Below are 27,769 nucleotides of genomic sequence, written 5' to 3' on the forward strand. Positions count from 1 at the left end.
ATTGATCATGGTATTTTAATACATAAACTGGAAAGGTATGGGATTAGAGGGGTAGGGCTAAATTGGTTAAAAAGTTACATTGAAAACAGAAAACAGTTTGTTCAGATGGGTGTAACTAGGTCACCTCTCTTAGATATTTTATGTGGTGTTCCGCAGGGGTCAATTCTTGGACCGAAATTATTTATACTGTACATCAATGACATCTGCAATGTTTCTAAAATATTGAATTATCTTATTTTTGCTGATGACACTAATGTATTCTGTGCTGGGGAGAACCTTCAGCAGCTGTTGGAGGTTGTCACGGCAGAATTGAGTAAGCTAAAGTTGTGGTTCGATGTCAATAAATTATCAGTAAACATTAAAAAAACAAAATTTATGGTTTTTGGTAATAAAAATATACATCCGAATACTCCAGTAGAATTAATGTTGGATAGTGTTAGGCTGGAAAGAGTTTTCGAGAATATGTTTTTGGGTGTGATAATCGACCACAACTTTAGCTGGAAACAACATGTCAAGTATGTAAGGTCCAAATTAGCACGAACTGTAGGGATATTAGGCAAAACACGGCACATACTTAATTATAAATCATTGCAGACATTATATTACACTCTCATTCTACCATACATGACCTATTGTGTTGAAGTGTGGGGGAACACCTACAAAAGCACCCTACAGCCATTATGCATCATGCAAAAGAGAGCAATTAGAATAGTAAATAATGTAGGATATCTTGAACACACCAATTCTCTGTTCTTAAAATCACATACACTGAAACTTATGGATATAGTAGAGTTCAAAACAGCACAAATTCTGTACAAAGCTAAACATAATTCACTTCCTGGAAATATTCAAAAGATGTTTAGAGATAGAGAAGGAGAGTATGAACTAAGAGGGAGATGGAATTTTAAACAACCAATTGTTCATTCAACTTTAAAAAACATGTGTACATCTGTCTGTGGGGTGAAACAGTGGAATAGTTTAACTGATGACATCAAGGAAAGTATGAATCTGGTGATATTCAAAAAAAAATTTAAAGACATGACTCTGGACAAGTACAGACGTATTGATGACGTATTATAAGTAACTGGTAATGGGGACAAGTTTTTTTTGTTTTTGTTTTGTTGATTGTTTTATGTATATGTAGGTATGTGTATTTATGTGTGTATATATGTTTATATGGGTGTGTGAATTTGTATGCATGTTTATATGTTTATGTATATATATATATATATGTATATGGTTCTCGAAAATAAGTATTTTCATGAAACCATAGGTTAGGGCATTTATAAGCTTGATAGCTTCAGCCTTGACCCTTTCGGTCAGCCACTTTCTTCTTCTGTTGAATTTTTGTTTGTTTGTTTTGATTTTGTATATTATTGCTGATCGAAATAAACTACACTAAACTAAAAGTTGTCCTCCCTGTGGTTGCCTTCCCTTGAAGCCCCCGGGTTGGTCCATGTCTCTCGTTTAACTTTCATTAAAGTGTCTCATCAGCTCATTCGAGGCTGTAGATTGAATTCAGCGTCTCTAGGTACTGACTCCTGCGCTTGTTGGCCCCAGTGTCAGTGGAGGTCCTCTACAGAGACACAAAGTCAAACATTAAAGTCCAACGCTGTAACGGAGAGAGGAAAAAGAAGTGACAAAGTTCTTCTGACCTCTACTGAGTGGAGATGAGACCGGTCCGGGACCGGACTCTGATTTGGTGACCTGGCCCGGAGTTTTCTGAAAAGATGAAAGTTCAAAAACAGTTGTGGAAGGAGTAGTCACATTATTTTCTCACAAGCACTAATGCTGCAAACTTGAAATACTCTGTAAAAGTACATATGTATGTGGCAGCGGGGGGTGTTTAGGCTCGGCTGCAGAGTGCGTGGAGTGGGGGGGGGGGGGGGGGTTCAGGGAACGGTGTCTAATCGGCCTCAGCTGGTGGATGTTGTTAATCAGCCCCAGCTGTGGTTAATCTGTGTGTTACAATGTACTTACAGCCACAGTTACTGAAACAACGCATCAAAAGCAACAGTACTAACTTTTAAAATGAGCCACTGTGAGTGATATATTATTATATCCAATATGACTTAATTGGGTCGCACAAAAAACACAAAGAGCTATGGTTAGTGTCACAGGGTTTAGTTTAGTTTAGTTTATTAAGGATCCCCATTAGTCTACACCGTAGTGGAGACTATTCTTCCTGGGGTCCAGGCAAAAAACATTACAATACAATACAAATACATAAAATGTAGTACAGCATGATACATTTTCACAAAAACACTTACTTAGAAAACAACATTTACATTAAAAGTAAAATAATAACACCTAAATAATAACCTAATCTACTATAATTTCCTTTTCGATTATTGCTGCCTTAAGTTTCCTTTTGAAATCACATTTATTTCTTGTTAGTCACATATGAGGGGAGCACATTCCAGTATGCAATGGCTCTGTACATTACTGATTTCTTTAGTGCATTAGTTCTTGGTAGAGGAAAAGTAAAGTGACCATTTAGTGCCGGTCTAGTATTATAACCATGTCTCTCATTTGCAGGTGATAGCTGTAAAGACAGACTGACAGGTTTCTGTGAGGAATACACATTATTTAAAAACAGAATAAGGCTACATGCCAGTCTTTCATCCACCCTCATCCATGACAGCCTGGCATGCATATCATCCACACAACTCCTCACAGAGCAGTGAAGTGCTAGTCTTGCCGCTCTGTTCTGAGCAAGTTGAAGCTTACCGAGATCTTGCTTTGTTGCACTAGACCAGATAACAGGACAGTAGTCCAGATTCGACAGAACTAGAGATTGTATAACTAGTCTAATTGTCGTATTAGTTAGCAGATGAGCACTTCTTCGAATGGCATAGATACCATTAATCATTCTCACCACTGTTATTAATATGAGTGGACCATGATAGCGTTTCGTCAATGGTGACACCCAACAGTTTTACTTCTTTAACCTGTTCTATAGTAGCCCCCTTTAAAGAGAGGATTAATTTATTATCTGTCCTGAGAGCATATTTCGATCCTATTATCATGTATTTAGTTTTTAAGACATTCAAATTCAGCTTATTTTCCATGATCCATTCAGAAACCAGCTTTAACTCTAGTTGAAGCACCTCATTAACATGTTCAATGCTCTCTGACGATACATACATAGTGGTGTCATCCGCATAAATCCCCATTGCTGCATTTTTTTAAACATATGGCATGTCATTTACAAAAATAGAATAGAGTAGCGGGCCAAGGCAGCTTCCCTGAGGAACTCCACACTGAAGTGACTCAATATTTGAAAGGGAGCCATTGAACATAACACATTGTTGCCTGTTCAATAAATAGCCCTTCAATAAATCAATAGCGGAATCTTTGAATCCATACGCCGATAGTTTCATGAGTAGTAACTCATGATCTATTATGGGTGAGGCTCAGGTGCAGAGAAAGACAGGCTGGACTCGAGGTTTAAAGCAAAACAAAAAGACTTTACTCCAAGAACAGGTAACACAAAAACTCTGGCTCGAAAGCAGCTACAAGAAAACTAGGAATCACCATCGAACGAAGACTGGGAACAAGAGATCAAAACAGAGACACGACGAGACAGAGATAAAGACAACAAACCGACAGGAGACAAAGGAAAGACTGGAACAAAATATAGGGGAAAAACACAGGTGTACGGCATGATGCAATCAAGCAGAGAGAGAAGTGTTCTTCTTCTTCTTCTTCTGTGGTGTTTTACGGCAGCTTGCATCCTTTTAGTTGCACTACTGCCATCTTCCGGTTCCTATCTACTATACTTTCCCCATCAGTCCTGTTGCTCGCAAAAATTGCATGAAACACCCTCTTCCCAGACCACTAGACCCCCACTCCAATATACTTCCTAGCTCTCTTCCCTTCATCCCTAGTCTCTCCATTTCTTCCAACATGACCTTCCTTTCTGACCTGTATTTATTGCATGTGGTGACAACATGTTGTACCGTTTCTGGTGCCTGGCAGCGCTCACAAAGTCCAGTTGGGTGTTTCCCCATCACAAATAATGTGCTGCATAAATAGCTGTGCCCTATCCTCAATCTTGCCATTGTGACTTCTTCCCTCCTATTTCCTCCCCTGACTTTTACCCCCCTCACTTTACTCTGGATTGAGTACAAGTGTCTCCCCCTCGTCTCCTGGTCCCATTGTCGTTGCCATACCCTGTTGATATTTTCCTTGATGATGCCCTTTCCCTCTGCTTTAGATAACTTAACATCGACTTGTACTCTGTTTTCCTTTAGTGCTTGTTTGGCTAGTTTGTCCACTTTCTCATTCCCTCTGATACCTACATGGGCCGGCACCCATAAAAATACCACTTCAATGCCTTGCTCCACTGCTCTTGAGTGCATTGTCAATATTTTAAACAGGAGATCTTGTCGCATTTTGGACAGACCCGACTTCAGACTGGCGAGTGCCGACATGGAGTCACTGCACACAAGGACTTTGCCTGGTCTTTGTTTCTCAATCCACTCTAATGCCAAGACAATTGCGTACAATTCAACTGAATACACAGCCAGAAAATCCGAAGTGCGTTTGTATATTTCATAATTTTTGCTCGGGACTGAAACAGCAGACCCTGTACTGCCTGCAACTGGATCTTTAGATCCATCAGCGAAAAACCTGCACATGCTCTACGTATTTTCCAATTGTGTACTCATAGAACTCACTCACTAGATCAGGATTCTTTTGTTTTACCTTAATCTTCAGCAACTCCATGTCTACCTCTGGTTCCTTCAGCAACCACACAGGAGTTATTGGCCAAATGACAGTAGGGATAAGCTCTATCTCAGAGACTCCTAGGCTTCTTGCTGCTGCTTCTCCTATTCAGCCAAAACTCGTCTTTGGCACTTTGTGCCTTTCCCAACATGCCTGCAGTACTTTTTTAGTTGGATGACTACCCTCATGACCTTTCAAATTTACCCAATAATTAACCAGCAGTTGCTTTCTGCGAAGACCCAGTGGCATTTCTCCGGTCTCTACTTGGATGGCGCACACAGGTGATGTTCTTACTGCCCCTATACAGATTCTCAAGGCCCTGGCCTGGATAACATCTAGCTGCTTAACCCTTGTGTTGCCTTCGGGTCATTTTGACCCGATTCAATATTTAACCCTCCTGTCGCCTTCGGGTCAATTTGACCCGATTCAATAACATTGAATCGGGTCATATTGACCAAGGCGAGGAGGGTGAAATATTGAATCGGGTCAAATTGACCCAAGGCAAATAAAGGCAACAGTTAAGAGGTTTCTGAAGCTGACCCATATGCTACACTACCATAATCTAATCTGGATTTAATTAGAGCTTTGTACATGTGCAGTAGAGATGCAACCTCTGCTCCCCAGTCCAACCCTACCAGACATCTCAATACATTAATTACTTTTTTACACTTATCGCTAACGTTTTTAATGTGGTCCTTCCATGTTAATCTGCTGTCAAAGTGTACTCCTAAGAAACGAAACGTCTCTACTATTTCTAAATTGCTCCCATACAGCTTCAGCTGACAGTTTCCCCTGGTTCTCCGTCTTGTAAAGAGCATTACTTTCGTTTTTTCTGCTGAAAATCTGAATCCCCATTTCTTCCCCCACCTTTCAACTTGTTTTATCCCTTCTTGCAATTTTTTAACAATATGTTCCAAGTTTCTACCTTTTTTCCATAGAGCCCCATCATCTGCAAATAGTGACCTTCCCACATCTGGTGAGACCTTTCCAAAGATGTCATTTATTGCAATGGAAAATAAAATAGGACTTACCACACTCCCTTGTGGTGTCCCATTTTCTACCTCAAATGTTCTTGACCTTTCAGTCCCTACTTTTACCTGGATAGTTCTTTTATCTAGAAATTCCCTAACCCAATTAAACAGTTTCCCCCTAATTCCTATGGAATGCATTTTAATCAATAGCCCTTCCCTCCAAAGCATATCATATGCCTTTTCTACATCAAAAAACACTGCTGCCACAGTTTCTTTGTTAACCTGTGCCTTTTTTACCTCATCTTCTAAACATAGGATTGAATCCAAGGTTCCCCTACCTTTCCTAAATCCACTCTGGCACCCTACTAGTATCCGATGTTTCTCTACATAGTACATTAATCTCTCATTTACCATCCGTTCCATAAGCTTGCATATATTCGACGTTAGCGCAATTGGCCTATAATTTGATGGGTTACTGGCATCTTTCCCTGGCTTCCTTATAGGGACAATCACAGCCTCCTTCCACCTTGCTGGTATGCTACCTTCCTCCCACACTTTATTATACAATGTTAACAATTTATTCAGCCCATCTCCACTTAATTGTTTGACCATAATGTAACATATGTCATCATTTCCTGGGGCAGTCATTCCAGCTTTAGCAACTGCTCTTGTTAGCTCCCCTATTGTAAATGGTACACTTAATTAATCTTCAGTATCCTCCTTCTTCCTCAAGGCCTCCCTATGTGTACATCTTGTTTCCTCTCTAGTTCGCTTCCCTTCCTCAGACAGATTGTTATTGCTGTGTATCTTTACAAATGTACTAGCCAACATAACAGCTTTCTCTTTATTAGTCACCGCTACCTCTTCTCCAGCTTTTAGTACAGGATAACTCCACTCTCTTCTGTCCCTCCCATCTTTCTAATCATTCCCCATATTTCTCCTACTGGTGTTGTATTTCCAACTGTCTCACAAAACTTCCTCCAGTATGTCCTCTTTGCCTGCCTTATTGTCTTTCTCACTAATGCCTGAGCTTTCTTGAACTGTATCATATTCTGATAGTTATGGGTTCTTTTCATTAACTTGAATGCCCTGTTTCTATTTCTAACCGCCTCTTTACAAGTATTGGTCCACCATGGTACTGCTTTTCTACTTGCTCTTCCTTTACTTTTTGGGATGGACTCTAGAGCAGCTGCTCTAATGCCTTCTACTATCATATCATTTAGGCTTTCTATAGGCATATCACCATTAATCTTACTCAGATGCCCATCACTCTTTTCCTTAAATCTCTTCCAGTTGGCTTTCCCAAAGACCCATTTTTCGCCCCTGGCTTCTTCCACTACTGACATACGAATATTTATTTTACAAAATATCGGGTAGTGATCACTGCCTATAGTTCCCTCATGATATGCTTTCCAATCACACACTGCCGCAATGTTACTCGACACTAGTGTTAGGTCCAGCACAGACTCCTTTCCTGTGCTGACATTAATCCTGGTTTTACTCCCATCATTTATGCAGACTAAATTCCTAACATCTAATAGTTCTTCTATAGTTTGTCCATTGCCATCCGTACTTCCACTCCCCCATAATGTGTTATGTGCGTTGAAGTCCCCACACCATACTATACTTGTCCGATCTTGTCCTTCTATTTCTTCTAATTCTCTCAATTCTAATTTTACACATGGATTATAATAATTCACTACCACAAATTCCTTCCTATCACTCCAAACTTCAACTACCACATACTCCCTTTCTTGCCCTATACCCAGTACCCTATGGGGAATCCCTTCTTTTATAAAAGTAACACAGCCCCCTCCTTGTCCTTCTTTCCTATCTCTTCGAATTGATACATACCCATTTATTACAAAGTCCAATCTTGGCTTTAGCCACGATTCTTGTATGCACAGGACATCTGGTTTCTCCCTTCTGCTATCTATAAATTTCTTAAGCTCCTGCCCATTGGAAATTAAACTTCTTGCATTCCATTGAAGTATTAACACCCAATACATGCAAGCTGGCTTGCCTGTACACTAAGACGGTCTCTCACTTCCTCCCATTTTAAACCTATCATATCAAGATGATATACTGCTGCTTTAACAATTATTTGAATCCTTTCAGTTTTTGACTTAACCTCAGCAATTGCATTTATCACCCCTGCTATGAAAGTCACCATCTTCTCCTTCTCTGCCCGTACCCTGACTATCATTTCTTTCTGCTTCCACTGCCATTTGGACTTTATTGATACCCTCCTCTGGCTTCTTCTCCTGCCTCACCAACTTAACTGCTTCTGCATAAGTTACATTTCCTTTCCTTCTTGTTTGTTGGACTTCCACCTCTCGCTTCATTGCTTCACATCCCCAATATGCAACACTGTCTCCCACCGCAGTTGCAGCACTTTGGCTGAACTTCTCCTCCACACCTGGCACACCTTGTCTTTCCTCTGCACACTTTTGCCACATGCCCAAATTCCTGACATTTGAAACACCTCACTGGTTTTGGTGTAAACTCCCTTACTCTGTATTTCACAAATCCACAATACAGTTCTGCAGGAATGTCTTTTCCATCAAACTCAACCAAAATTGTTTCAGTTTCCTTTTTCTCTACTCCTCTTGTCATTCTTTTAGCACTCTTAACTGCTCCGCAACGTACCGTATTTTTTGCACTATAGGGCGCACTAGATTATAAGGCGCACTGTCAATGAATGGTCTATTTTCGATCTTTTTTCATATATAAAGCGCACCGGACTATAAGGCGCATTAAGCGGAAAAAAACAGTCAGATAAGTCAGTCGATCAAACTTTATTAAACGCGTTCACAATAATTCTCAACATTATTCAAACGTTAATGAGCGTATTCACAATAACTACCAACCTTATTCAGTTGTAACACGTAAAATACAACACAATACACTCACTTTTTCAGTTTATTCCTCGTCCACAAATCCTTCAAATTCTTCATCTTCAGTGTCCGAGTTTAACAGTTGGGCGATTCGGCATCCAACATGCCCGAATTCCCCTCGTCATTATCTGAGTCAGTGTCGTTGCTGTTAGCTGGCAGTTCAGTGATGATTCCGGCCTTTGTGAAAGCTCGGACCACAGTTGAGACTGATACCTTAGCCCAGGCATCCGCGATCCATTGGCATATAGTGGCGTAAGTCGCCCGGCGCTGTCTCCCTGTCTTGGTGAATGTGTTCGCCTTCTGTCATCCACTGCTCCCACGCAGCTGGCAGTTTAACTTTGAACGCCCTGTTGACACCAATATCTAGCGGCTGGAGTTCTTTAGTTAATCCACCTGGAATGATGGCAAGCTCCGAATTAGTTTGCTTCACTTGGTTTTTGACAGCATCGGTGAGATGGGCGCGCATGGAGTCGCAGATCAATAGGGACAGAGATTTGTGAAAAAAGCCATCCGGTCTCCTGATGTAAATTTCTCTCAGCCACTCAATCATCTTTTCCTCGTCCAGCCAGCCCTTTGGGTTAGCTTTGATGATGACGCCGGCTGGAAACGGTAGCCGTAATGCTGCAAGCGGTGCGGCTTTGTAGTTTTCCAAAGTCGTACTAAAACATTTTGACTTAGCGCCGTGAGCGCCTTGTACCACACAAAATCGCTTAGGTCAGTAAGCAAAACCAGAATTAATCCATATATGTCATTTTGTGAGAAAATTAAAGGCTTTTAAGTGCGCCCTATAGTGCAAAAAATACGGTACTATTAAGCTCGCCACCAGATCCTTCATATTCATACTCAAGGGTACTCCAGATATCACTCCCCTAGCGTCATTTGGCCTCTGTTCTCCCACTTTAAGCACTTTTATCTGTCAAACCATGGCAAGTATTTTTGCCTTATCAACTTGTTCCTTACTGTTGCACCCAATTAAGAGATTGCCATCTCCCAAGACCCTTGCATACTTCACTTCTCCCAATTGTGCTCTAATTACTTTGGTCAGCTTTAATGGATCAATTTTCTTAACTCCGCCTTCTCCTTCAAATCGTATCACTACATTCAGTAGTTCTGCCTTCGGTTCTCCAACTTCCTCTTCTTCACGCTCAGTTTCACCCAAATTCTCTTTTTCTTCTTCATTGTCTTTTCCCACTCGTTCTCCCTCCTACCTCTTGCCTCTCTACCACTTAGCTCCATGCTATCACTATCTCCCTCTACTCCAGCCATCCTGACTGAAGAGTAAAAGTCAAACTTCTGGGTCGACTGTGACCACCTGTTAACTCTTTTCCTGTCTGACCAACTAAGCCGCACCAGAAAATGTCCAAATCCAGCAAAACTCGCGCAAAATCAGCTCCCTCCGCTAGTGATCACACTCAGCTATCACGAGCAGACCACACCAACTGCAAAAAACGACAAGACCATAGCCCCAAAAAACCTCACAATTAGTTAGCTTTCTTCCTCTAGTTAGCCTGCTAACGCTCTGGTCGGAGAACACAACTACTCCAGAGAGAGAAGTGGCTGAGGGCAGATGAAGGTAATTAACCAATCAAGCAGAGAGAGGAGTGGCTGAGGGCAGGTGAAGGTAATTAACCAATCAAGGAGACAGGGGTGGCTGAGGGCAGGTGAAGGTAATTAACCAATCAAGGAGACAGGAGTGGCTGAGGGCAGGTGAAGGTAATTAACCAATCAAGGAGACAGGAGTGGCTGAGGGCAGGTGAAGGTAATTAACCAATCAAGACAGAGGAGACGCAGAACCGGGCGTTCCACGCTGCTCCTTCGTAGTATTACCAGTTAAATACAAAATTCAATCTGAGGCAAATATTTTTCCTTTTTTAGTGACGACGTCCTGTTTTCGTAACAAAGAGCCTCAGAGGGTTTGTTGTGTGCCGTGACCGACCGATTGTATATTACATCTGCTTTTTCTTATCTGGTACTGTAGTCATGCAGAGTTAGATGTTCTAACATTTTGCTAAGCTTACTTGTGACAAGTGGCTGGAAAACATTTTAAAGTTCTGCAAAACATTTCTATAAAAGCATGCACATCCCCCCCTGAATGGATATTGGCCGAGCTTTTAAGTTCAGCATTGTTTGTTGAAAGCCATTACCGCATCAACTGTCGAGTATTGGGAGTTATTCTGTTTGCATGACTTTTTAGTGACACCAAAGCGTAGACTTTCTCTGTGCATGCAGCTCCACCATAGATCTATGAACCAAAGCGTAACTGTGGTTGAAGCTCTGCAGCAGCCCAACTCAGGTTATGAGAAACACCTCCTACAGCTTTGATATATTTATGTTTTGTTACAATTGTTAAGCCAGCATGTTAATACGTTTTATTTTGAAAACAGGAAATGTCCCGTAACTTCCGGTAGCCTGTAATCAGGAAGTAAACAAGAGCATGGCTCAGAGACGCTGTCTTCATTAGTTTTGTAATCCAGTGGAATCTGCATACATCTTATACCTTTTGATAGCATCGTTGGTATGTATTGATTTGTGTTGTTGTTACTCATGATTGCAGATGATTATTTTCGTGACGGTTTAGTTTTGAGAAGTTTTATGCACATCGAGTCATTGTATTCATTATGCTCTTTGTGTGTTTTAGTTTTACACTTTCCTATGTCAATAAACCTGTGGACAACGGACAAGGGTCTTCAGAGTCATGATGTCAGGAAGGAGTTCGTCTAACTGCCGAGGTGTATAACAGCACATATACTGAGGGCAGCACAGTAAAACAACGGCTTTCTAGCGGGCAAGATAACGCAGCCAGCTGACAGATGCTACGAACAACGTCATCACACGCAGCCAGTGGATGACCATCACAGCGGTTTCTAAACAGAGGTACGTCACCAGACAACGCCATGGCCGAGAAAGCAAGTTCATTAAAGACGCAGTCCCGCGCTACATGTTCCGCTTCACACTCACGTGCATCATCAATGGGGTCTGTTGCAGCAAAGGCAAGAGCAAGAGCAGAGGCAGCAAAGGCACGCATGTCCTACGCCGAAGAGGAAATGAACCTAAAGCTAGGAAAAGCTAAGCTAGAAGCCTCAATAGAAATGCTCAATTACAAGAAAGAGACAGCCGCAGCCATAGCTGAGGCTGAAGTCCTGGAAGCTGCGGTAGATGCAAATAGTGAAAGACATTTCATGTTAAATTTGGACTCCAATCCTTTGGAAGCTGCACAACGCACAGAACAATATGTGATTGACCAAGCCAATTCACAAAACACAGAAGCTCAGCTGTTTGATGATGGTGTTGTAACAGAAAGAGGCCCAAGCCCTAACTACGAAACTCCAGCTGCATCTATCAAATCTGAAGCCAACTCATTCCATCCAACCCAAGCCAATATAGCTTCCCATCATACGCATAGCGACAAAGCAGCTTTTCAACCAACTCGCCTCACCTCACAGCAGCCTTACATCTATGAAGATGAAAATGTCGATAAGAAACGCAATGTGCGGTTTGACAACCATAATGCCACTCCTGAGCAGAGTCTTGGACCTCAAAACGGCAAAGGTCATCCTGCCCTTAAATCCTATGCCACATTTTCAAACACCAATAATGTCAATTCCAACATAAGCGACTTCGTGAGATACTTTGCTCGTCGTGAGCTTGTGGCAACAGGCCTACTCCATTTCAATGACAGACCTCAGAACTACAGAGCCTGGAAACGTTCTTTTCAGAACGCAATCAAAGGTTTAGACCTGACACCAAGCGAGGAAATGGATCTCCTGTTTAAGTGGCTCGGCAAAGAGTCAGCAGAACACGTCGAGCACATAAGAGCGATACACATCAATCGTCCGGCAGCAGGTTTAGCTATGATATGGGACAGACTTGAACAATCTTACGGCTCCGCAGAAGTTATAGAAGATGCTTTGTTCAAACGTATCGACGCCTTTCCAAAAATAACAAACCGAGATTATTCTAAACTAACAAAGCTGAGTGATCTTTTAATGGAACTAGAGTCAGCCAAAGCTGAAGGAGATCTACCCGGCCTCTCTTTCCTTGATACAGCGAGAGGCGTCAACCCAATTGTACAGAAGCTCCCCTTCAATCTGCAGGAAAAGTGGGCATCAGTTGGGGCATCCTACAAGCGGCAATATCACGTTTCATATCCCCCATTTGCCTGCTTCGTAAACTTTGTTAGCAATGAAGCTAGTGTAAAAAATGACCCAAGTTTCAGCTTAGTCTCTCACTCAGACATGTCTCCCAAGACAGAAAAAACAGCTTGGAAGCCAAACAGACAGCGAGAAGTCTATGTTAACAAAACAGAGGTATTTCCAAAAGCCATCTCTGATTCTAGAGAGCCTCCAACGAAATTCGATGAATGTGACAAACTGTGTCCAATCCATAAAAAACCTCACCCTCTACGCAAATGCCGTACATTCAGAGAAAAGCACATCGAAGACCGAAAGACATTCTTAAAAGAGAATAACATCTGTTTCAAATGCTGTGCTTCATCATCACACATTGCAAGGAACTGCACATTTAATGTTCGATGTTATGAATGTAAAAGTGAAAGGCACCACACAGCGCTTCACCCTGGACCTGCACCCTGGGTTGAAGGCACGGACTTGGCTCCAGAGCATGGCGGGGAGCAGGATAGCTCCACAACCCCATGTCACCATCAAATGTACAGATGTCTGTGGCGGAGACGTGACGGACCGATCCTGCTCTAAAGTATCCCTTGTGAAAGTGTATCCAGCTGGTCACGCTGACAAAGCAGTGAAGATGTACGTGATTCTGGACGAACAGAGCAACAGATCACTAGTTCGTTCACAGTTCTTCGAAGTCTTCAATGACCAAAGTCCAAGTGCTCCTTACTCATTGAAAACGTGTGCTGGAATAAAGGAAGCGACAGGAAGAAGAGCCAGTGGTTACATTGTGGAATCTTTGGATAGGACCGTCAGCATCCCACTACCCAGCCTCATAGAATGTGATGACATTCCAAATAACAGAGATGAGATTCCAACTCCCAATGCAGCTTTTCATCACACGCACCTAAAGTCAGTTGCACACCTCATCCCAGATATCGACCCACAGGCCCCAATTATACTTCTCTTAGGTCGGGATATTATCAGAGTCCATAAAGTCCGCAAACAGGTCAATGGCCCACACAACCTACCTTATGCTCAGAAGTTGGATCTGGGATGGGTCATCGTGGGTAATGTATGTTTAGGCCGCGTTCACAAACCACAGACAGTCAGCACCTTCTTCACGAACACCACGGAACGGGGACGCCCTACACTCTTTGACCCGTGTCCTAACGTGTTCAATGTAAAAGAAAAATACAGTGACACCCAGGTCACAAACCACCTCCAAACACATCCTGAGGAGATATCAAACTGTGAAGTTGATAGCCTAGGATATAACATATTCAAGCAGACCAAAGATGACGACAACATGGCTCCATCTATCCAGGACATCTCCTTCATGAAAATAATGGAAGAAGGGCTAAGAAAAGATGCAAACAACAGTTGGGTAGCTCCATTACCTTTTAAATGCCTACGTCAACGGCTCCCCAATAACAGGCCACAAGCTTTAAACCGTCTCAAGTCGCTCAGGCGCAACTTTGATAGGAAGCCTGAAATGAGAGACCACTTTCTCATTTTCATGGAAAAGATGTTCAAGAATGGTCACGCTGAGCTAGCCCCTCCCTGCAGTGAAGATGAAGAACAGTGGTACTTGCCAATATTTGGTGTGTACCATCCAAGAAAACCAAACCAAATACGAGTGGTCTTCGATTCCAGCGCCCAGTACAACGGTGTGTCGCTCAACGACGTGCTGTTGACCGGGCCTGATCTGAACAACACACTGCTCGGTGTACTGATACGCTTTAGAAAGGAAGCAATTGCCTTTACAACGGACATAGAACAGATGTTCTATTGTTTTTCAGTAAGGGAAGACGATAGGAACTTCCTACGTTTTCTATGGTTCCAAGATAACGACCCCTCCAAAGACATTGTGGAGTATCGAATGACGGTCCACGTCTTTGGAAATAGTCCTTCCCCCGCAATAGCGATTCATGGACTGCACCAGTCTGTTCAGGGTAGTGAACTCCACATCGACCCTGACGTCCAACGTTTTGTGATGCGCAACTTCTATGTCGACGACGGGTTGAAGTCTCTGCCCACAGTCGAAGCTGCCATCAACCTGCTGAAAAAGACACAGAATGTTCTCTCCAAATCAAACTTAAGGCTGCACAAAATCGCAGCAAACAACAAGGAGGTCATGGAGGCCTTCCCAGCCGAAGATCGTGCAAAAGACCTTAAAGACTTGGACCTCAATGCAGATGCGCTGCCAATGCAGCGTAGTCTTGGAATCAATTGGGACCTCCAGGCCGACTGCTTCCACTTCAGCGTCTCTGATGAGATAAAACCCTACACTCGACGGGTGTCTTGTCCACAATCAACAGCCTCTACGATCCTCTAGGGTTCGCAGCGCCGGTCACAATACAAGGCAAGGCTATTCTGAGAGAACTCACAACTGAGAACGGCGACTGGGACTCACCTTTACCCCAAGAAATGGAGGAAGCATGGACATCTTGGAGATCATCTTTGAAAGATCTGTCCCAGCTTTCTATTCCCAGAGCCTACACTACAACTTCACCCACAGCAGCTGTCAGACGGGAATTGTGCGTCTTTTCTGACGCATCCACGAGAGCTATCGCCGCTGTGGCATATCTAAAAGTAACTGACTCTGCTGGAAACAACCATGTGGGATTTGTAATGGGCAAAGCCAAGCTGACCCCTCGTCCTGAACAAACAATTCCAAGACTGGAACTTTGCGCAGCAGTGCTCGGAGCGGAGTTAGCAGACTTAATCTCGTCAGAACTAGACCTTCAGCTCGATGCTACAACCTTCCACTCAGACAGCAAGGTAGTCCTTGGCTACATTTCTAATGAAATCAGGCGCTTTTATGTATATAAGTAACCGGGTATTACGTATCCGAAGATCCTCTCACCCAGATCAATGGCGCTACGTGTCAACAGAACAGAACCCTGCAGACCACGCTACACGTTCTGTTGCTGCAGGCCATTTGAACGACACAAACTGGCTGAGTGGACCCAAATCTCTGTACACAACGGAGACAAGTGCTGCAGAGAGCACCTACGAGCTTGTCGACCCGGGTTCAGACCCAGACATTCGCCCTCTGGTGTCCACTTTGAGTACTACAACAACATCCAAGCAGCTTGGTTCTCAACGATTCGCAAAGTTCTCATCCTGGAAGTCTCTAACTCGGGCCATTATTCGTCTCATACACATAGCCCGTCTTTTCAACATGACCTTGAAGAACAGCCCTTGTAAGGGCTGGCATCATTGCAAAACAGGATACACTGTTGAGGAGTCTGATCAAGCGTCGCACATCATCATTAAAGCAGTACAGGAGGAAGTCTACAGTCAAGAGATCAAATGTATCCAAAAACATGAGCAGATCCCTAAAAGTAGTCCTCTCAAAAATCTGGATCCTTTCATTGACACACACTGCCTTCTGAGAGTCGGAGGCCGCCTCTACAATGCAAACCTTGATCAGAGTGAAAAGACTCCGGTGATTATTCCTGGTAAACATCAGGTTGCAACCTTACTCATCAAGCATCACCACGAACAAATCTATCACCAAGGCCGTCTCTTTACAGAAGGGGCTGTTCGTACAGCTGGCTTTTGGATAGTTGGTGGCAAAAGAAAAGTGAGCAGCATCATCCATCAGTGTGTAACCTGCAGAAGGCTTAGAGCCCCACTTACAATTCAAAAGATGGCCAGTCTTCCAGCGGATCGTCTCTCGACGGAACCGCCTTTTACGAATGTCGGGCTTGATGTGTTCGGCCCTTGGAATGTCTCTTCACGTAGAACAAGAGGAGGCCATTCCCACAGTAAACGATGGGCCGTGATCTTCACGTGTATGAGCGTACGAGCGGTTCATATTGAAGTCAGAATCCCTTGACACACCCAGCTTCATCAACGCGCTAAGGCGCTTTCTTGCTGTGCGCGGTCCTGTCAAACACATCCGCTCAGACCGTGGCACCAACTTTGTTGGTGCTTGCAAGCAGTTGAAGATACCTTCAAACATTGACGACACAACGATAAAGACTTACCTGTCAGGCCAAGGTTGCTCTTGGACCTTTAACCCTCCGCACGCTTCCCATTTTGGCGGTGCATGGGAAAGAATGATTGGTCTTGCAAGGAGAATCTTGGACTCCATGTTCCTTCGTCTGAAGGACAAACTTACTCATGAGGTGCTAGTGACTTTCATGGCAGAAGTGACAGCCATTATAAATGGCAGGCCTCTTGTTCCAGTGACAACTGATGTTGATGACTCATTTATACTTACTCCAGCTGCTCTTCTCACTCAAAAAGTGAATGTCCTTTCTGCTCCTACTGGAGAGTTTGGAGTTTCAGACCTCTACAAACACCAGTGGCGGCAGGTCCAACACCTGTCCAACACCTTCTGGGACAGATGGCGAAAGCAGTTCCTCCCAACACTACAGGCACGCAAGAAGTGGCAGTCCACTCATCCGAACATCAACCCAGGAAGTGTTGTTCTCCTCAAGGAAAGCCAAGTACCAAGAAATGAATGGCCACTTGGACTGGTAACGCAGACCTTCCCCAGCGAAGACGGGAAGGTGCGAAAGGTCGAGATCAAGGTCACACGAACAGGAGTGACTAAACTTTTTCTTAGGCCTGTTTCTGAGATGGTGCTTCTTCTCCCCCCAGAGGCCCAGTGAAGAGAACTGTCTAGGATTTATAGAGTGGCGTGTATTCACGCCAGGCGGGGAGTGTTTTGTTACAATTGTTAAGCCAGCATGTTAATACGTTTTATTTTGAAAACAGGAAATGTCCCGTAACTTCCGGTAGCCTGTAATCAGGAAGTAAACAAGAGCATGGCTCAGAGACGCTGTCTTCATTAGTTTTGTAATCCAGTGGAATCTGCATACATCTTATACCTTTTGATAGCATCGTTGGTATGTATTGATTTGTGTTGTTGTTACTCATGATTGCAGATGATTATTTTCGTGACGGTTTAGTTTTGAGAAGTTTTATGCACATCGAGTCATTGTATTCATTATGCTCTTTGTGTGTTTTAGTTTTACACTTTCCTATGTCAATAAACCTGTGGACAACGGACAAGGGTCTTCAGAGTCATGATGTCAGGAAGGAGTTCGTCTAACTGCCGAGGTGTATAACAGCACATATACTGAGGGCAGCACAATTTAGTTTAATTAAATAAAAAAAGGTCAAAACATGTGTATATTTCCTCAGGTATGACTTGTACTTGTATCAATACTCAACTTTGTTCTTCTCCAACTCATATTGATGGGCTAAACAATCTTATTTAAGTATATTGAGTTTAAATATACTTGAGTCGGCATGCAATTTTGTAATAAAATAAAAAATGCAAACGACATGAGCTCAGTGTACCTGACCTCATGTTCACGTGAATCACTTTGTGTACTTCCTCTTTGATCTTTGCAACTTCCACTGTGTAGAACTCAACCTCAACAAACTCATAATGAACCTTAACCCGAACCACTGAGTCCCTGCAGACCTAAGAAGTACACTTCTGATATCTCACGGGCGCTTAATGATATCATTCATATATTTGGACTTCATATCATTGCTCTCTGTTTCTTAGTGCTTTAAAAAAATACTGATGCAGTGGGGTCCTGGCCAAGCCCAAACAAAAGGGTCCAATTCTGCCAGTTGTAATGGAACCAGTTCTCAGAGGTCAGGTTTGATAACCCCACACCCCGACAGCTCTGTGGGTCACTGTGAAGGAGACGGAAACATATGCGGCAGATACACATTCACTCACGCGTGCTGTCTTTACAAAATGCAAATCCACTGTAACGTCCATAAGATAATGAAAATCAAATTGTATTTTATTTTTTTCTTAGGGGGACATTTTGTATTTCTTTACAAGGGACAGCGCACATGAATAAAACATTTCTGTAAATGTGCCAGTTAGCCAAAATGCTATTTTTCATCTGTAGTCCAGAGAGACGGAACATAAAAACATAAGATTACATATATAGTATAGAATATAGACATATAGTCTATACATATAGTCTTAGACATCGTCAAGTATGTTTGTACAATATTTACGTTCTCCCAATGGTTACACAAACAATGATGTTTTTTGGCAAGTGGCCTAGAATGATGCCATGAGAATATTGTTGAAGAGACCGAGGTGGACTCGTGCTAGTGAGATGTTTGTGGCTGCAGGAGTCAATACTTTCAAAGCGGTTTTAAGAAATTGAATGTACAAATGTATCTGCCTGGTTGATGACCCTGAAGATAAGATCATCATGTTTTTATCAAATATAAAATTCAGCACTACACGATACCAGTCCCAGCTGTGGAGACACTGGTACAGCTGCTTATTTATAAAGCATGTGTAGTTCTTTGTTTGTTTTTTTACTTGTGATTTTGTATGTATTTTATTATATTTTAATGTTTTGTACTATCTGGACCTTGAGTCTGTAATAAAAGTTTGATTGATTAATTGAGTTAATAGTGAGAAAAGTGAATATAGTCTTAGACATTGTCAAGTACTAACAAGAAGACTCACACATTAACAAAAGACAAAGCAAATAAAATAAGGGAGAACTATGTTAAAATTGACAAATGGACATCTATTACTTATTTAATAATTCTTGGGCTCCTATAGCTGGTCGTCCTTGTATGTTAAATGTGTTGCTATGAGGGCTAAGGCAGAGTAAACTGGGCGAGATCGTCTTGCTAACTTCGTGATCCGAGGTCAAGGAGGAAACAATGCTACGAGAACCACAAAGGAATTTGCATGGTGCAGATACTATAACACCTTTTTATCGTGCACCAGGTGCAAATCAAGATAGTGTGAGTCCTCTGCACCAGAGGAGAGAAGAATGAAATTAATTTGTTCTTTGTAACTCTGAAAGCTAAAAAGGTGTAACTCACCTATAGAGGCCGACAGCTGCGACTACACAGAGAAGAAATCCAATTACTGCTGTGAGTATGTAGGGAAGGTTGCTCAGTGGACTGGTTTCTGCAGATGTGAATTAATTAAGTACAGTTTCAGCTTTGAAGTGTAGAGATGAATATCTGTGTTGTGCTCTACCTACCTTCAGCTTCTCCAGACACATTTAAATTCCACTCAATGGTCCATGAAACTTTCTCGGCAGTTATACAACATCTGTAGGTTCCTGCATCGTCATGCTGAACGTTATAAATATTCATCGTTGAAGGTGAGTTGTTGTCTATTCTCAGTCTGTCAGATGTGAAATTTGATAAAGTCTGATTCCCTGAGAACAAAAACGAATGCACAAATCTGCCTTTGGTCCATGTGATTTGCGTTAGTTGTGTCTCAGATCTGTTGCAGGTTAAGATGACGGAGTCTCCTCTGGACACCAGCTTATCCCTGTGTTCAATCTCTAACATTGGAGGAAACAACCAATCAATTTATGTAATCTATAATCTATAATTCAATTCACAGAATTATCATAACACACACAAATGTCCACTGTACCTTCAGAGCCGTGGCACATATTGATCAGTAGAAGGGAGAGGAGCGCGGCCTGGTCTCGGTTGAACATGATGACCATCAGACAGAGAAAGACTGAGTGAAACTTCAACATGGCCGCTGGCGTGTCTGAGGAGGCGCAGGGGAAGGAAGTGGTGAGTTCCTGGTTAGTTAGCTCAGAACTCAGCTGTGTGTCGTGAGTTAGAGGAGCAAAGACACATTCAGTCACATGAGAATCAGACAGTTGGAATATTGAGAATTGAAACTCACTCCTTCCTGAAAATAAACTCTGATGAATAGATAATTAATACTTCTTAAATCATACGTATTTATAAGAAGCACACATGCAATGTTCAACTAAAGGAAAACTACTTCTGCATAGTGTTGAACACATGTGACCCTAAAATGCGGAGTGCATTTTCACAAGTGTTTGATGCTCATAATAAACATCACGGGGTCTTGATAATGAGACTCTTATGGACTCTCAATGTGATATAAAACACACATATGAAAACCTCAGGTGTTAATGAATAGACCTTCACACAGAGATTATTTTGACATGTCTCGGCAGGATATAATATATAGCTTCATTCAATTATCACATTAAAATGTTGAATTCATGTGTGTGTATATAAGTATATATATATAGTGTATTTATTTTTTTTTTTATTCTTGTGTATATATTTTGTTTCCTCTGTATATTTAGTATTTTAGTATTAGTATTTAGTATTGTTATTGTTATTGTGTTTTATTTTTATTTTCTATTAATGCTCTAATGTGCACCTGCTGCTGTGATCCTGAAATGTCCCCACTGTGGGAATAATAAAGGAATATCTAATCTAATATAATATACTTTTAGATAAAATATAGATACCTCTGTAGATATTGCAAACATTAAAAACAGTACTATAATAAAATGTGTAATTTAATCAAATTATTTTTATTTGATCATTATTATTTTACCCTTTTAAAACAATACATACATTGTTTGCATTAATGTATTCATATTGTTTTGAATGTACTTCACCAGGTTGTATGTTCTCCCCGTGGAGGCTTCCTCCGGGTTCTCTGTCATCCTCCAGTAGATATGCACCGTAGGTCAGATATTAAGTGACAACAACAACAACACATCTACACCAAGACTTCAAGAAGGGAGACTTCCAAATAGATGGCACCCAGGAATAAGTCATTATCAGAAGATGAGGACCAGCATTCATTTGATCCTTGGTTGTAGATTATTTTTCACTCTGCAGAATTGCCGAGTAGGTGCTCAGCTTCAGGGAAACGCCGTCGAAGGCTTTATGTCCCTCATCTGTGAATGCTGAGAAAAGATAGAAGTGAACCAGATCAGACTTATTCAAGCATGAGTCAACGGACAACAACGAATAACTCAATTTACTTGAAATGCCTGCAGACCTCGTCAAGATGCATCTGTTTAATAAGCACGGAGCTGATGCGCCGACAGACGGCTGTAGCTTCACTGACATACGATATTACACGTGCACATGCATATACCCACACACACACACACACGCGCACACACACACACACTCTGGTAATTCATAAGATAGTTCTTCCTTTGTAGACACTTCAAATGAAGTAAAACCGGAACAGGAAACTCACACTTCACACCATCAGAGGGGAAAGCCAGTTGGCCTTTAATACGAGTGGAACTGGTACATCACACACACAAGGGAAATGAACAGTGAAATGACACTGTACATATAGGTAGGGATGAGAATTGATAAGATTTTAACGATTCCGATACCTTATCGATTCCTGCTTATCGATTCGATTCGATTCCTTATCGATTCTCTTATCGATTCTTTTGGGCAAGGGGTGAAAAAAAGAGCACAAACGGGTTTATTCACATTAATTTTCTTTTATATAATGCTGCACACACACAGTATGTATACATACACATTTACTTTTTTTAAATAAGCAAAAACATTTATACGATATTACTCTTGAACTTAAAATAAAACTTACATAACTTAAATAAAATGTATTCTGTTTAATTTAAACATGTTCCGAGAAATTACAGTGCTCCTTCCTTTTTTTAAAAGGGCATATGAACTGAGCTGCCAAAAATGAAACTAGCAGTGGCAAATACCAAGTGTGCAACCATCAATTGTATGGATCATCAACAATTCTTGTGCAGAAAAATAAGCATGTCTGCTTTCTCCGGGAGGATACGCGATCTCTCAGGACTTATTGTGTCTCCAGCCGTGGAGAACACTCTCTCAGATGGGCTGGAGGATGAACACAAAGATATGAGGAGGTGTACAAGACGTCTAGCTGTAGCCTGTGACCCAGACAGACGACCAGCCTCTGAACCGGTCTGACTCTGAACCTCATCAGCTAAATTGGATGGCAATGGAGATTATTTATATAGTGAAAGCTGGTTTACACAATGAAACAAATGGCACTAACAAAATCGCTGAATTTGCTGAGCTGACATAAAGCCACATTAAGAGGAGGCAAACGACCTCTGCCTCAATGTAGGGGGCTGAAAATGGAAGATTCTATAGCTAAGCTAGCGTAGCTATATGCTAAATTTAATAATGGATTAAAAATCGATATGCTCAGTTTAATAATGGGTTAACACGATAACGCGAACGTTTGCTGATAACACACGCCCTCCAATAATTAATACCGTTACGATCAAACATTTCTCAAAACTGGACTTTCAATCCAAACGTGAAGTGATCGATAATGGGACCAATGCCGGAGCTCAAATGTATGCTTCAAACGAAGGGACAGAAGATAACTTGATCGACTCCACACAATAAAGGCAAATAAAATATGTGTTTCTTCATGTGTGATGTGTAGTGCTCACTTGTACAATCGTAAATAGATGTGACATGTGGCTTCAAGAGCTCCAGCAATATGTTCTACATTGTTTTGTCGATGGAACATTACTAGTATTCCATTCTTCCTGTTGTTCAGTGTTCGCAATGTTTCTAATCTCTGTTCACAGTACCATCGTCATTATATACTCGTCACGAAAGTCAATTAGTTGTTGTCGGTATTGTGTGGCTGTTGCGTTGCGAACAAGCATCGCTAAACATGTTTCAAAGTGTAAATATCCTAACAAGGTAACCAGTTGTTTCAGATCCCCTCCGCCAAACTGTTCCATGAAACAAAAGATGTGACGTAATGGTTGAATATATCAATTACTTGAGTTGGAACTAATATCTGGTGGTGCAGTGCACAGACTGCGCGGCTTAGAGTGCAGTTTCATTTTGCGTGACAGAGATCGAAACCAGGTCGGGCGATCTTTTTATTTTTATTTTTTATTAAATGTATTTCTTCCTACGTGGCTGTGATGCACTGCTCACTTATACAATCGTAATCGCCGAAATGGATATGAACGGAGGCTTGAAGATCTCCAGCAATATGTTTGTGAATGTGTGACGAATCTGGTGAGCGAGACAGAGCCCCGCTGCAGATGTTAAGAGAACACAACACACGCACGCGTAGGGAAACCAGTAGGTTTGAAAACCAGTAGGGGTGTAACACCGGCGTTAGCTGAGCTGCTGCATCGAACACATGACATTCCTGTCATTTAATTCCACGCTGTGTTCAAATGCTTCTTCATATTAGTTGTATTTCCTCCCTTCGACGAAATAGATTTTTGACACACGTTACAAGTGGCGTAGTTGTCATTTTGTCGTGTGAAATAGAGCCAAACTTTAGAGCGCTTCTGCCTCGTTGCCATGTTTGCTGCAGTCTGAAGAAACTAAAAAAGTTCGCGCATGCGCAACGCCACAGAGGACCGTTAGCAGAACCGTTAAAGAATTTGGCTACCGATCCCAAACAATCGGTTCACTGGGAACCGGTTCTAAAACAAAACCGGTTCTCGATGCCCATCCCTACATATAGGTATATCTTCTAGAGTGTTACAGTGCAGGCTCTCTCTCACACTCTTTCTCTGTCTTTTCTCTCTCTGTCTCTCTCTCACACGTTTGATGTATCAGTGCATGCGGGTCTGCACCCCCCCCCACCCCCCAACACACGCACACACACACTGTCGAGTGTATGTGTTTGTTGTTACGTTGGGTTTGATGTGCATCTGTGTGTGTGTGTGTGTGTGTGTGTTTAAATGACAGGTTAATGAATGAGGTCATCAGTGATGTCAGTCAGCGGCGGCCCTCGGTCATATTCACAGGAGACTGAGTGAGAAGAGGCCGGGCCGACGGGCAAGAAATGACCTTTCAGCGTCTCTTTCCATCGACGTAAACGATCCCTCTTCAAAGCATCTTACACCGCCACGATTACCAATAATCAGCTGCTTTGATTACATGCGTTTTCCCTTCCTGCTCTTTGTGAGACCAATAAAGGATGATCTCATCTTATCTGTTATGAGGGCAGAGCAATATTGTGATAGATCCTGAAGCAGAAGTCTTTAAGCATGACCGTATTATCAGATTCTGCATGGCTCGCACACACATGCACGCACTGCGGGAAGCCTCAAGACTTCATTCATTTTCAAGACTAGGATCCCTTGAAGGGGTACACACACACACACACACACACACACACACACACACACACACACACACACACACATAGGCTGCCTCTGAATCACACTTCTTCTGCCGGCCTCAGAGGAAGGGATACATAGATAAAAAAACATGATTAAAGAAAACTCCAGGAGCAAAAAAGAATACTGTATGCTGCATGAGTATGTGTGTGTGTGTGTGTGTGTGTGTGTGTGTGTGTGTGACCTTTTCAGGCATTGATAGATGTTTGAGAATATTCCAGTTGCCTCCCGGAAAACCACTGGCAGAACACGGAGAGGCATCAGAAGAGATAATAGCTCTTCTCTCTCTTGAATACTGTATTTCGCGTGTACAGCGGATGAATTTAAATCAGGAGCAGCAGAGACGGCTCGGAGACGGAATATTTACTGTCGCTCTGGCGTTGAGGCAAGAGGAGAGATTATTAAACAGTTGGTCTGATGAAGTATTCATTGTCGCCCTCGCCACGTGCAGAACATGGGGAACGCAAATCTTCAGTAAATGTGTGTACTTTTATAAGCCGGTGTTTAATATGTCTTGCTTAGTCTGTGTGTGTGTGTTTGCGCGTGTGCACGATAAATGAACAAGAGGAGGGCAACTAATGGCAGAAACTGAAAGAAACAGCTTTTCATTTCATATCAATCAACCTGCTGTTAGAAATGGGGGGGGGGGGGGGGGGGTTAGGAACAGATTAATCTCCAGTTGATTCAAATCAATTGTTGATTTCTACTTCCTCTACGTGTTTGCATTGCGGTGCTTCTTCCGGCATGAAGAAACGTACGAAGCGACTCCAGAGACGAGGCTTTGCATCCTGAGATGCGCATGTGGTTAACAACGTGATTGCAGCTCAACGTTAATGAAACCAGTTTCTCATGTTCCAACCCACTTTTTTGACTTAAGAGATGAACAAAGACCACCATCTGTCCCTCTGGGCTTTCAGTATCTCAAACCAAACCACTTGCAAGAGTGGAGGCCGGAAAAGATGAACAGTGAAGCTCTGCAGGTACAGAAAGGAAACGGAAAGTATTCAGACCCCTTTAAAATGTTCACTCTTTGTTTCATTGCAGCCATTTGCTAAAATCAAAAAAGTTCATTTTATTTCTCATGACACCCCATGACACCCAATCTTGACAGAAAAACACAGAAATGTAGAATCTTTTGCAAATTTATTAAAAAAGAAAAACTGAGATATCACATGGTCATAAGTATTCAGACCCTTTGCAAAAACAAGCAGCGCTTGTGTAGCATTGTTGGACAGTCCCATGTATTTGTGCCTAAAGCTCTTGTGCTCTCAGTTGTGCTGTCTCTCTTTCTGTTGTATTATTATTATCTTTATTTAAAAGGGACCATCTACAGTTAAAACATAAATGTCCCCATGTGATGCTCTGTAGCAGATCGTAGCTACACAGCTAATGTGCATCTGCCGTTCCTTGACAGACCATAATAAACATAAATATAGATAAAACACAATACAACAGTATATGTGGCAAGAAGAACACAAAGCACACAATGCGAAGCTACAGTACAGCACATTAAAATAAGAAATACATACTCTTAAAAGTAAGTAAAAAATAACATCAAATGTAAGTAATACGTACTTTTAAAAGTAAGTAATAAAAACCATTAAAAGTAAGAAATATATACTCTTAAAATTAAGTAATAGAAACCATTAAAAGTTATGTATTTCTTACAAACCTACTTTTTAAATGGCCGCATGTTCCTGGTTGTTGGTGGTTTTTGGGAGCTGGGAAGAGCGGAATCTCGTTTTTTATGTTGAGTCATAACCTCGTAGCTCCCAATGCAATCACCCCCTGGTGGCCATTAGAAACAACGCACCTTTGAAGCACTTCCGCACTTTCAATTACATTTAATTAAATTCAGTTTATTTTGTATAGCCCATTATCACATATTACACATTTGCCTCAGAGGGCTTTATAATCTGCACACATACGACATAAGTAATACTATTAGTAATCCCACAAGTAATAACATAAGTAATACTATTAGTAATACCACAAGTAATGCCACAAGTAAGTGCGACTGTTTTTATTCAAGTTATAGTCGGAACAACAGAAAGTTACATTCAGCCTGTTTTTCACATGTTATTCAATATCAAGGCAGATATATTAAAAGGACTTGAATACACACACTGACACAAAAAGCCCCAGGGTGCAACGTAATCACAGCATCTTTAAACAGGTAGACTTCCTCAGATATAATATATATAATTGATAGCCTGCAGTTGTGTTCACTGCCTCCGAGTGCTTCCTAATCACTTGTACATTACTCCTCGCTGGAGCACGTATACACACATGATATCACTTTATTATAGCATTGTGATGCTTCTATTTAAGACAGAACCTAGCAGTATCAAACCAGGATGTGTCTTGATTACATTCAGACAATAATTAACTGTTATGTTGTTTTGTTTTGTCCCCCTTACTCATTTTTTACTTTCCCGTTGCATTAATATTTAACGTTATTTTGGCTAGTGTTGCTCATATTGGGATCTCAATATGTACATAAGAATTCAAATAAAGCCCATTGGCTGATACAACTCTATTGTATCTAGAAAACAACAGAAAATGAGTTAACAAGACAGCAAGGTGTAATTCAATGTAATGTTATCATTTATAATAACAGAATACATGGACCTCATTTCATTAATAAAATAAAAAATATTGAATTGTGCTCAAATTGAATGGAGATCTAATCGAGCACAGAGTCTGCTGGTTGATTAAATATATGTGTACTTTACTTATAACAATGTACTAAGTGTGCCTCTCATGGTTTGGGGTTAGTCTGCCCCCTAGTGGCCACACACACGTCCCAATGCAGCGTTGGAGAACCCAACCACACCAGAGGTAACTATAATGTAACACACTTTAAAAAAAAAAAGATATCTGCGTGATCATATTTAGGACTTATAGTAGAAACTCATGGACTACAACTGGATGCATGTGATACTCTCACAGAGGAGGTTAGAGGAACATCTGTTTACCTTGAAAAGAGGAGATAAAGTATGATGTGATGAGTGCAGACCTCCGGTGTGCCCTGCTGTTGAGTATCTTTGCCTGGATGTGCGCACACTCTGGTCCCTCTTCTGAAGTAATAATGT

At 41.7% G+C, this 27,769-nt stretch overlaps 1 protein-coding gene across 1 annotated transcript; it reads right to left on the reverse strand.

The window, feature by feature from the left end:
• Positions 1 to 27,692, reverse strand: LOC130204912 (uncharacterized). The gene is made up of 6 exons (XM_056431922.1): positions 27,653 to 27,692; positions 20,135 to 20,257; positions 19,731 to 20,039; positions 19,567 to 19,654; positions 1,656 to 1,722; positions 1 to 1,576 (listed from the first exon to the last, which is right to left on the reverse strand). Exons 2-6 carry the CDS (start codon positions 20,241 to 20,243, stop codon positions 1,496 to 1,498), a joined length of 654 nt encoding a protein of 217 aa, XP_056287897.1. The 5' UTR covers positions 20,244 to 20,257; positions 27,653 to 27,692; the 3' UTR covers positions 1 to 1,495.
• Between the last annotated feature and the right edge of the window lie 77 nt (positions 27,693 to 27,769).

Source organism: Pseudoliparis swirei, chromosome 2 (assembly GCF_029220125.1).
Source record: "Pseudoliparis swirei isolate HS2019 ecotype Mariana Trench chromosome 2, NWPU_hadal_v1, whole genome shotgun sequence".
NCBI classification, from domain to species: domain Eukaryota; kingdom Metazoa; phylum Chordata; class Actinopteri; order Perciformes; family Liparidae; genus Pseudoliparis; species Pseudoliparis swirei.